This window comes from Sinocyclocheilus grahami, unplaced genomic scaffold (genome assembly GCF_001515645.1).
Source record: "Sinocyclocheilus grahami isolate Dianchi unplaced genomic scaffold, SAMN03320097.WGS_v1.1 scaffold495.1, whole genome shotgun sequence".
Lineage (NCBI taxonomy): Eukaryota > Metazoa > Chordata > Actinopteri > Cypriniformes > Cyprinidae > Sinocyclocheilus > Sinocyclocheilus grahami.
This window is the reverse complement of record NW_015505674.1, coordinates 200,995-214,108: the sequence shown is the minus strand read 5'-3', so window position 1 is coordinate 214,108 and position 13,114 is coordinate 200,995. Positions and strand designations below refer to the sequence as shown.

The 13,114-nt window shown below is 34.9% G+C and overlaps 1 protein-coding gene across 1 annotated transcript in view; it reads left to right on the top strand.

Annotated features, from left to right (window-relative positions):
- Positions 1-13,114, top strand: part of LOC107554226 (protein unc-13 homolog C-like) — a 175,996-nt gene that overhangs the window by 76,290 nt on the left and 86,592 nt on the right. The window contains exons 17-18 of the mRNA XM_016236680.1: positions 2,212-2,340; positions 12,898-13,031. Of these exons, the coding sequence (XP_016092166.1) occupies positions 2,212-2,340; positions 12,898-13,031 (263 nt within the window). The remainder of the gene's footprint in view (positions 1-2,211; positions 2,341-12,897; positions 13,032-13,114) is intronic.

The window sequence follows — 13,114 nt, the reverse complement described above, 5'->3', positions numbered from 1 at the left end:
GTTTCTGGAGATTTTTTGCCCTTACCTAAGCCACATACCTTCTATGTAGATATCAGAGAGCAATTTAAAATATTGTATCAATGCATTCTATGGCACCTTTAAGAATGCAGGAACGTTAAGTAAATCCAGCTTGCGTCGCTAGAAGCGTTTGTGTACTTGTGTTTAATGCGTTTTGGGACTTTGATGTAGACAGAAAATGTTTTATGCAAAAGTGTATGTGGGTCAGTGATGATGTTGGTTTTCATTTTGCTCTGGATCAATGAATGTATTAAAAACCACATTAAAAATGCGATTCTTAGAAATGAGGACTATAGTGAAGAAATTTGTCCTATTAAAGAAAACAGCATTACACATATATTTATGAAAATATATTTATATAATAATGCATTTTCAATTCTAATATACATTTTGATTGATATGTTATATTTTATTATAGTAGTTTATTTATTAAATATAAATTAAAATATATATAAATTTATATATATATATATAATGAAATACATAATGTCATGTATATGTATATATATATATATATAGTACACACATGTATTATGTAAACACAAACTTTTATTTTAGATGTGATTAACCGATTTGACAGCCTATATATAGAATTTTTTATTATTATTTTTCTTTCATTGACCCACATACTGATTTGATGGCCTTTGAATTACGAGAGTTAAGGAGTGTGTTTTGATGAGTCGTGCCGAGTAGACTGAGGCATGAGGAGATGATGTCACACACACACACACACACACACACACAGTGGCGTCAGTTCATTAGCCGGGCCTTGCATCCTATAAAACGCGCTTCGTCATGTTAATGACTGACAGTTAGATTGGTCTGAGCAGGCAAATCAGTGAAGCGCATAAAGAGGAAGAGGAAGCTCCGCCCACCGAGAGAGCACCGCCAGGCACAGAATAAAAACCCCAACCGTCACAGTGCATTATGGGTATTGGAAGAGCGCCTATGGCGGGGCGATGTTTATGCCTTCCTTTAGCGCTCGCGTTCAGAAACACCAACACGACATGCACGGAGGAATGGGACACATTAACTGTTACATAAGACAAAGAGAAACACAGTCTCAAGTTATTCATTTACATACTCTGAGCGCGTGTTTTTAGGGTCTTCTTCTGTACAAGTCCACAATATCCTGGAAAAACAGAGAAAAAATAGAGAGTTTGGCCATTGTTCAGTGGTTGTTAATTAATTAGTAAGTCTATCTATCTATCTATCTATCTATCTATCTATCTATCTATCTATCTATCTATCTATCTATCGACATGCACGGAGGAATGGGACACATTAACTGTTACATAAGACAAAGAGAAACACACACTAATGTACAGTCTCAAGTTATTCATTTACATACTCTGAGCGCGTGTTTTTAGGGTCTTCTTCTGTACAAGTCCACAATATCCTGGAAAAACAGAGAAAAAATAGAGAGTTTGGCCATTGTTCAGTGGTTGTTAATTAATTAGTAAGTCTATCTATCTATCTATCTATCTATCTATCTATCTATCTATCAATCTGTTTGTCCGTCTGTCTATCTGTCTGTCCATCTATCTATCCATCCATCTATCCATCTATCTATCTATCTATCTATCTATCTATCTATCTATCTATCTATCTATCTATCTATCTATCTATCATCTATATATCATCTATCAGTCTGTCTGTCCATCCATCCATCCATCCATCCATCCATCTATCCATATATCATCTATCAGTCCATCCGTCCATCCGTCCATCCATCCATCCATCCGTCCGTCCGTCTATCCATCCATTCATCTATCTATCTGTCTATCATCTATCTGTCTATCATCTATCAGTCCGTCCATCTGTCCGTCTGTCTGTCTATTTATCTATCTATCTATCCATCCATCCATCTGAATATCTTATCGAATACAAACATGAACAAAATCACAGCTAATCTGCATTCTTTATTCATAATATTGCAGAAGTAGTTTTAAAATCTTGCTGTATTTTTTATTGATGTATTTAGAAAATTTACATCAGCAACGTTCTGAAACCAAAGTAATTTGAACACATCTGGCTTCATAATTACAGCGTTCCAACTCAAAAACACACCATAATAGTACAAAACATCTTCTTAGCAGCTACAGAGCATAGCAACAATCTGAAAACTTTGCAGAAAGGCCACAGAAACGACAAACTACACAGGACTGACTATGAGTGTGTTTTGTGCTGCAGGTGCAGGAGCTGCAGAATCCTCCCAGAGCCAGTATGGTGGTTAAAGACTGTGTGAAGGCCTGTCTGGACTCCACCTACAAATACATCTTTGACAACTGCCATGAGCTCTATAACCAGCTGCTGGACCAGGTAAGAGCGGAGACTAACCAGCAGGGTTTACAAAGACTCTAAGATCAGTGCAACCATAAACCTTCTCAAATGTGTCCACAAGGGATGCTATAGAGGGCATGAACACAAACTGTCTTCTTCTGTGGTTAGTTTTCACTTTCAGGGCAACTACTGTCATGGTGGATCAACAGTTGTTGGTTAAAGTTAGTTAAAGTGTTCAGGGCTCAGCGTAAATTATGTTTTCTACTGGCTCAGTCAGGCCAGTTGTTGAGATTTTTACTTGCCCTTGCAAAATTGTCAATGGCCCTGTCGCCACAAAAAATTAAAATAAATAAATACATGTAAAAAAATATATATATATTTATTTAAATAAATAAAATAAATTACATATTAAATAAATAAGATTAATTAATTAATTAATGCAATCAACAGAATCAACAGTTGTTGGCTAAAGTTAGTTGTTCAGGTTCAATAAGTGTTCAAAGTTTTTCTTGCCCTGCCAAAAAAAAATTATAATAATATATATTTCATAGAATCAATCAATTAATAAAGTTATTTTTGACCAGTGTAAGCCAGTACTCTTCTTTCCTTTTGTTGTTTAATTAACTTTAAAACACTGGTATATTAGGCTGCTGTCACTTTAAGACCTAATGCATGGATCCAACATTATTATACACATCAGGTTTCTTTTCCAACGGTTTACGTTCACTTAAAACATTAACGTCTGTGTTTACGAGAATACTCGCATTTTGACATAACGTTGGCTGTTCAAAAGCAAGAATGAGAACTCAGTTCAGTATTTGCTCGCATTCTGTGTGCCAAAAAGATTTCTCTTGTGCAAGTAAGAAACTTTTAGCAGTCCAGTGATAAATGTGTTTTCATGTATAGTTCAGACCTAAATAATAGCACATGTTGTTTAAAAGCGTAGACGCTTGAAGGAAACCCATTCGGCCTTGAGTGCTGAGATTTGTTAAATATGTACTGTATGGCATTTTCTAAGCAGTGATATTGTGGAGTGTTGTGTTGTGGAGAATGAGAGAAGGGAGTTTCCTCGCTCCCTTCTCACGCCGGTTGTAAAGTACATGCAGTGTTATGACACTGTGTATTTCTGCTGCAGTTGCTGTGTGTGTGATGTCGCTTCGATCTGATCCCTCCAGTCAGACACGACAGCAGAATTTCTCACGGTCCATTCGCACGACACACACACAAACACACACACACACACACACACACACACACACACACACACTCTCACGCGTTCACACACAACATGATCTGATGCGCTGACCCCAGAATCCTCCGTCACAGCGTCACGCTCGCTGAAAGTGTCAGAAAACTGTGGTGTTTTCACTCCCTCAAACTCCTTTCAGATCGTTTCTTGTGTCAGTATTTCAGGTTTACATACAGGAAGTTCACAAAAATTAAACGTCACCCTCATGTTGTTCCAAACATGTCTGTATGTTTTCTTCTGTGAAACGCAAAAGGAGATTTTTAACAAAATGTTCGTGCTGCTCTTTTCTGGATCTTGACCAGGGCTTGTCAATCTCCAACAGAACACAGAAAATCTCAAATGTCCATCAGTATGATTCGTCTCATACAGTATATTCCAAGTTTTCTCTTGTATTAATCAGACATTTTTTTATATATAGTTTTTTGATAATTCTCTGACTTTTGTAATTGACTGTTCTCACCATGCTCCTGACATGGTGTTAAAATAATAATAATAATAATAATAATACATTTAAAAGTACGAGTAAGTTTTAAGAGCATTTAAGCACATTTTCTGTATTACCATAATGCGTCCATATATTTTATTCATGTGCTCTGTGACCTGATGAAAAACACAACACTATGCGTTACTTTAGTAATATTTATTACATTCTGTTTTAGTATTTGTTATTATTTATAAATATAGATTTTATTTGTATTTTTTCCAAATTTATTTTTTTTAGTTCAAGTTTTAGTAATTTTGTTAGTAAGTTTACATTTAGCTTTTTAAATTTTTATTTCAGTTTTAATTTTAGTAATTTTATGCTATTGTAGTATTTATTAATATAGCTTCTATTTTTTATATTTTCGTGTTTTAATGTAAGTTTTAGTAATTTTATGTGCATTTGACAAACTTTCTATTTAGATTTAATTTATTTTAATTTATTATTATTATTATTATTTATTATTATTATATATCTCCTATATTTATGAATATAGCTTTATTTTTTATATTTTCTGTTTTCATTTTAACATTAGTTTGTTGTAGTAATTTTGTTATGTTTTTGACATTTTTATTAGATTTTAATTTAAACATTTAAATTCAGCTTTAATTTATTTTGATTTCAGTTTTATTTTTATTTTTAGTAGGTCAACAATTAATTTTATTCCAGTTAGTTGCCAACATTCTAATTTTCGTTTCATTTTTTAAAAATAGTTTCTCATCTAAACTGTATTCTTTTTTTTTATTCCAGCTTTATTTCACTGTTTTTATTAGTTTTGCTTGTAGTAACCGATAACACTGATAGAAATCCTCACGTTTCTGTGATTATTTGTTCATTGCGCTCTGGAGGGCAGGACTGTGAGCATCACTTCAGTCTGTAAGACAGAAAGGGAACTTTCATCAGCCCTAAATAACAGCACGGATTCCCCGAACACAACGCAGCTAAAATTACCAGCCAGGGCTTCACTCTCGTTAATGGAGAGGTTTATTTTTAGTGGCTTTTGGAGCTGAACTGACCCATCTTCTGCTTTAAATTAAGCAAAGGCCCCATGGAGAGGAAAATAGGTTTTATTTGGTGCACACTGAATGTTCCTCCTCTAGATGTTTTATATATAAAACATAGCAGCATCACTCAGAGGTGGGTTGGTATGTTATATAATCATGTCAAAAAGCTCTTAAGACACATGCGCGGGAAACAACCCAATCCTGTTAGTGTGATGTGAGTGAAGGAGATCCGTGGAAACAGGAGGACCGGAAAAGAACAAAGATGCATGCTTGGTGGAAATAAGATGAGACGCAGTGAGTCAGAACAACTGGCAGAAAATTCACAGAGATAAAGAGATTAAAAAAATACTTGAGTGAATTTCACAAAACCAGTCAAGAACATGTACGGGTCATATTTCACTTTGTGAAAAAGCAATGTACAAATCTTGCACACTACTCAAACTTTCATCATTGCAAAAAAAAAAAAATATATATCTTGCACACTACTCAAACTTTCATCATTGCAAAAAAAAAAAAAAAAATATATATATATATATATACAGTATATATATTAACTTCTAGAAGTTAATATATATATATATATATATATATTTTTTTTTTTGCAATGATGAAAGTTTGACTCAAGCTAGCAGTGAACAGCTACAAGCTAAGAGTGCTAAAAAAATGCTAAAAATCTTAGGTAATTGTATAAACATGACCTAAACAAGCCAAAATGTGCTAGCATCATACTAACAATATGTTAAATCATGCCAGCATTGTTAAGTGCTAAAACATGCTAAGAACATGTTAAAAGCATGCTAGCAACATCTAGTGAAGTGTTCAATCATGCTAACAACATGTTAATCATAATGTATCTTGCTAAAAACATATTAATGACATGTTAAACCTGTAAGCATCATGCTAGTGATGTTACTTCCTTGTTAAAACATGTTAGCATCATGCTAATGATATGCTAATCGTGTTAGCCTCATGCTAATCATGTTAGCATTTTATTAATTAATTACTATGATTAGCATGTTGTTAACATGATTAGGGTTAGTATATATATATATATATATATATATATATATATACTATAGTATATACTGTGTGTATATATATATATCTCTCTGTTGTACCACTTTAATGCTGAGTTATATTTAAAAAATACTGTATTACAGTCATTTGAACCACTGTTAAGAAAAATTGGAAATTAAAATCTGGATGCATTACAGTAATGAGGATGTGCTTAATTGTCATGAAAATAATGTCACAATATTTAATGCGACTAAAATATGCATTTTTATGCTAAATATATATTTTGTTCTATTGGTTTATTGATGGGATGAAATACGGCCTGCTGTTCTCAAAAGATTCACCTGTTTTTGCTAAACCACTTTACAGATAAATCACTTTACGTTTGCACTTCTGTTCTATAAATAAATAAAGTGCGCATATTGCAGAAGTAGCAATTATCAGAGCAGGTCGTTGTGATTTACACAATGCACGTTAAACTCACACCTAAAAGAACATCACCACAAACCTGCAATAATGCATAGCCCTCAAAGCACCTCTTAATTAGAGTTAAGAGTTAATTACAGTGATATGCGGAGGACTGGCATGTATTTTAGACGATTATAGAGAGATATTTAACACCGTGACTACCATGAGCTTTGGGAACGACCTTATTTATCAGAAACATACCAACCCACAAATTCATACATTTAAATAAATAATGTGTTGATTGATTCTAATGCTAAATTATCATGCAGAGGTGTAAATGTAAATGTTTCTGAGAAAAAGACCCTGATCACCTCATGTGTCTCCTTTTGAGTTTCAGAAGAAATCTCAACAGTCTCAAACTGTGCTCAGATTTTTGTAAGGATAGTAAAACACTGTTTCGTGTTGACGTTTAGTCTCTCAAGCAATAAATGATCAAACTAAAATAAGGGGAACTAAAACTGCGAGGATGAAATGACTCCAGACCCGCTGCAGAGCCTCATTTCACCACAGACTATCACCAAACACACTGATTCTGTTGAGGGCAGAAAATAACCACAGAAAGTCAGAGAGCGTTTGGAGCGGTCCATCTTCATCCCGGGGGAGGATGAGGACGGAAGAGTCCATTATGAATCTTTCAGGAGGATCAGGACACAGAACATCATGCTATCCATATATGACCCTGGACCACAAAACCAGTCATAAGGGTCAATTTTTTTTAAATTGGGATTTATACATCATCTGAAAGCTGAATAAATAAGCTTTATATTGATGTATGGTTTGTTAGGATAGGACAATATTTGGCTGAGATACAACTATTTGAAAATCTGGAATCTGAGGGTGCAAAAAAATCTAAATATTGAGAAAATCATCTTTAAAGTTGTTCAAATTAAGTACTTAGCAATGCATATTACTGATCAAAAATTAAGTTTTGATATATTTATGGTAGGAAACTTACAAAATACCTTCATGGAACATGGTCTTTACTTAATATCCTAATGATTTTTGGCATAAAAGAAAAATCGATAATTTTGTCCCATGCAATGTATTGTTGGCTATTGCTACAAATATCCCCCAGCGACTTAACACTGCTTTTGTGCTCCAGGGACACAAATGTCATCACACTTATTTGTGAAGAAGTGGATTCAATTTTGTATAAAAGCATCTTCCAAATGCATGGATATAAATGTTATGTAATGTATTAATTTCTAGCTATCCAACATCAAACATCGTTTGCAACTGGATGAATTAGAAAGGGGTTACTGTATATCATAATGTTTTTTGATTCTTTGTCCTTTTCTTTATGTGATTTCTCAGTGCACACTATTCCAAAGACATTCATTTGCTCCAAAATAGTTTTCTTTTTGCAGTTAATGTCACCTCAGACAATGAGTACCAAACTCCTACTTCCAGCCCACTCTTCACGATCCAGGAAAATCATGTTTCTACCTACATAATTGAACGTTAATGATTTCAGAAGGCAAACATCTTTGGAAGAACATGCATTGATTAAATATGCACAAGGAAAGGAAAAAGAACAGTTAAACAATGTGATATAAACCTTTTCTCATTTAATTCGTTGTAATTGCAGTCCGTGTGTCTTTTTTTCAAGGTGACCGAACTAATTTATTGATATAATTGAGAAAATTATCCATATCTAATTTTTAATTCAAACTATACAACCTACAGACACACATGCATGATAAATAAGGGTAAAATATGTATCTTTCCAAAATCCTCTTCTTCTGCCTCTCTTACACCATCTGAGGGTAGGGTTAGGTTAGGGTTAGGTCAAATAATGTCATATTTGCATTAAAAATGACATAACTGAGCGAATGACACTTAATGACAGTTGTCATAAAAATGCATAAAACCTCCTTCATATTCATGACGTGTGTCATGTCATGATTATGAAGGTGTCATGTCAGTCTTATGCACACCCCTTCAAGTAAAGTGTTACCCTCCATTCTGTGTGTTTTATAAGAGTTTTGAAAAGTGGGGACATGGGGTAATGTCCTGAAAAGTCACCTTCTCCTTGTAATACCTGTCATATCTTTGTTATTATACAAATGTATGTCCTCATTTGTCACAAAAACGCGTACACACACACACGCACACACATGCACACACACACATACACACACTCATGTGCCCTGAGGAAAATCCATCCCTCATTTAATCTCACGTTTGAGTGGAGTGACTCAGCTGTATGAGAAATAGTCTTTGTGTGGAGAGAGTGTGTGTGTGTGTGTGTATATGTCTCATAATGATGACCTTATTCGTGTCTCAGTGTGTTGACAGGCAGATGTGGGCGCTCTTTCTAGTCATTGTTGCTGTGAACTTGCATAAGAGATGACACACACACACACACACACACACACACACAAACACACAGTCAATAAAGTTAATAAAGCCAGTTCAATGTAAAGTGTAAATGATCCAAACAGACATTCAAAAAGGATTGTGCAATACCTGCTGTTTTAATTCTAGGGTGTTGTGTGTGGTTATCAGGCTGTTTCAGTTTATCTCATAAGGCATTCTGGGCATTGCTATGTGGTTGCTTGGGGTTGCCTGTGTTTTAGCACTTTATATGTTACTCCTCGTCTTTCATTTGTAAATGTAACATATGCTGCTGTTCCACATTCATGATAGGAATCGAGGACAGGCATTTCTTTCATTCTTCAGCTGCAGCAGTAGAGGAGTGTGAGCCGGTGTTGTACTCCTGCTCTGACTTTAATCTAATTCAGCACGTATTACTCAACGCCCTCAAGGAGATGCTTTTTCCTTCAGTAAAACTGTGTTTCGCATGCTCACATACCACATACAGACCCATATACACAACACAGATGTCAGCAAGATCTCCTGTGAAACTCGCTTATGAGTCACTTATTAGGCTCCAACTAGGTTGTAAAACAGTATACACTGTACGTGCATGTGTGTGCAGAACATTACTGCTGGACTTACTTTAAATGTAGACTAGTACACACGCACTCACACACATACACAGGTCTTAGTTTTCAGCTTTGTGATGAGATAAGACGACTGAATAACGAAACACTCGCTGCTGTGGCACCGTGTATGAGAGAAAGAAAAGAAAACGAAAGAAAACGTGTAAAAACAAACAGCAGTTAATTTTTCTTGTGTGTACCACAGCATGTAATGTGGCACAGAGCATGTTTAGTGTGTGTTGCATAATCCATGATGCATTTTTGCCTTTATTAGTATATGCTGAATTGACCATTTTAAAATGTTTTTGTAAACTGACCCTTTGTGTGTGTGTGTGCCATGATGCATTTTTGCCTTTATTAGTATTTGACCATTTGACCATTTTAAAATGTTTTTGTAAACTGTCCCTTTGTGTGTGTGTGTGTGTGTGTGTGTGTGTGTGTGTGTGTGTGTTTGAAAGAAGTCCCCTCTGCTCACCATGGCTCTGTTTATTTGATCAAAAATGCAGTAAAAAGAGAAAAAATATTATTACAATTTCAAATAGCTGCTGTTTTAATATATTTTAAAATAATTTATTCCTGTGATGCAATGCTGAATTTTCAGCAGCCATTACTCCAGAACGTTACGTCCTTACAATTGATACAGTTTTCATGATACATTTTTTCAGAATTCTTTGATGAATAGAAAGTTCAAAATAGCAACATTTATTTTAAATATTAATCTTTTGTGACATGATAAATGTCTTTACTGTAACTTTTGATCTATTTAATGTATGGCTGTTTAATAAAAAAAAAAGTATTTATTAAAAAAATTACAAAATCGTTGACCCTAAATATAAACTAAAGGGTTACACTTTATTTTAAGGTGTCCTTGTTACGGTGTAATTACACATTTAAGTACTGGGTAATATGAATGAATTACATGTACTTACTATATGGTTAGGGTTAGGATTAGGGTTTGACTAAGGGTTACTTGCATGTAATTATGCATAATTCATTGTTATTATAATAGTAAGTACATGTAACGTGTAACAAGGACACCTTAAAATAAAGTGTTACCAAACTAAATTATGACTTAAAAACCTGACTGTAATTATAATTAAATAGAATTGGAAATTGGCCATTTTAAAAATTATGAAATTATGCAAAATTGTCTCCTTTAATGACACTGAAAACTACTGAATATTACTAATTCTCATAATACAACTAATCAGACTCCCCTGCGTGTTTCAGAACCATGGACAGCGAATGAGCACAGTACATTATGCTTCAGTACCATGGACAGCTCCGGCTCTCGCTTTTTCCCCACACTGCTGCTGGAATCTAATTCTAGAACTCCCAGAGAATTCCAAAGCTCTCGTGTTTCACTGAGAATTGTCTTGCTGTGGAAAACAGCCCAGAGAGATGCCCCGAAATAAACCTGGCATGATGCCCAGTTGTCCATCAAATAAGCCTGGCCTGATGTCAGACAGAAGTGCATTGTGGGAGAGTCAGGGGAGGGAAGTGAGAGTGCTGATTTTACCACCAGATCAATGATAAACAAACATCCCCCCGGAGTAAACTCTGACCTGTCTGCCAAGAGATGGTGGCACCTGTAATTCAGCTGATCACACTCACAGTGTAATAGCTGGTGTCTTTACGGCTATGTGAGCACTGAAGATGCGCACTGAATGGTGATTTTCTTGGATTTAGGCTGCACTCATACAGGGTTGACCACCCTGTTTGGAACGATAAATGCGATTCTCTTTATTTTTTTTTTCTTTTGTTTCCATACACCTTTAAAATGTTAGAGTTTGTCTACAATATAAGTATCGCTATAAAAACATGTTGAATTCTCTTTTATGCATTTATCCATGCAGTTAAGGTTTGTATTTTATTCAGTGCATGCATTCCCTGGGAATCAAACCCATGACCTTGGTGTTGCTATTTATAAAGGTCAAGAACATTTTGAGAGCAAGTTCAGCAGATGTGTGCTGTTTGAATGCATTGCAGTAGATATGAATTAAGTGCATGTTTCACAGGTTATTCGCTCTTAAACACTAATGTTGTAGCTGTCAGTCTCTCTGAGGTTCTGAGAAATGGCAGAAGTGCTGTCACAGAGCGCGACTAAACTCCTGTTAAATGTTTGAGGATGGAAGTGGAACAAAAATGTCAGTTTAGAAGAAAAATAAATCCTTGAACTTCCACTTTTTACAATCGTAGTATAAATTCCTGGCTTTATTGTGCACAATTCAGGAATATTTGTCCTTATAAGTCTTTTTCCTTTTTCTTTTTTTGAGTCTTTTCAATCTTTTATCAAAAATGTAATTGTTTGACTTTTGAAATGACCTTTCTTTCCTACTGATGTCACCCAGGCTGCACAGATTATTGGATATTCCCATAGCTGAAAATCTTTTAAGGCATTATTTTAGTAAACTTGAATTCAGGTCTGACTCCTTATTTTTATGTGATGCCCATTTTTCCCCCAGATGATTTATTTTATTTTATTATTTTATTTCAATCAAACATCCTGTTCTACTTGGCATTAGATGAGAGATGTCATGGATTTTCATGTCATTTTGACAAGATCCTGTGCATCTTGAAATTTCCTAATACTGGGCATTATTAATGAGTTAGAGCGAAAGTTCCACTTTCCACAACAATATGTTCAAATGTAGACCAGTAAGTTTCATCTGGTGCATCTCCAGTAATGACAAAGTTTTATTTTAATTATTTTATTTTTTTTATTTACTGAAACATTAAACATTAAAATAAGTAACTAATTAAAATAATTACATTTCTGGAACAGAATGTGCCTCAGGGATCCCACACTTTTTTACCTTATGATTTACCACATAAGGATTAAGGATAAGGATTTTACTTAAAATTTCTACCCTAAAAATATTTTAGAGCTTGGCAAAACTAAAAAAATAACAAAAAATAAAAAAATCTTGATTTTCATTTGTTTTAACTTATATTTAAAACTTATTTTAAACCATTTTATGCCAACTTGAGGCCTCCAGGTTACTACTGAGTTGGTTAACAATCCAAACAGATAGTATTGTATTCTACTAGAATACTAGCAGACTAGTAGGATCCAAACACTGACTGTGTGAGAGTCAATGGAAAGTAAATGGTTTGGCTGCAGAAATCAGGATTTACATAATTAATGAAGACGTTAATGGGCTTAAAGGGCAGGAAACACTAAATACGAATGTGTTGAGTATAAATTATTTTAATCAGAGTTTTCTGTGTGTGTGTGTGTGTGTGTGTGTGTGTGTTCACACCACCTAATAAAATGTGTCTTTTGAAGGAAAAACACTTAACCGGAGTGCCAGGCGCTCAGATTCTCCTCTGTCCCATCAGTTAACCGGGCTGAATTATTTAAACTCTAAATACGTGGGAGAAGGAGAGACGTTCATTATCTGTATTAATCTTCTGTCTCTCTTGTCTTTGCAGGCTAAGAAGCAGGATCTGCCGCGTGAGGAACAGGGTCCGTCCATCAAGAACCTGGACTTCTGGCCCAAACTGATCACGCTGATGGTGTCTGTTATTGATGAAGACAGAACGGCCTACACACCCATCATTAACCAGTGCGTAACACACACACGCACACACACGCATACACACGCACACACACACGCATACACACGCACACACACACACGCACACACAC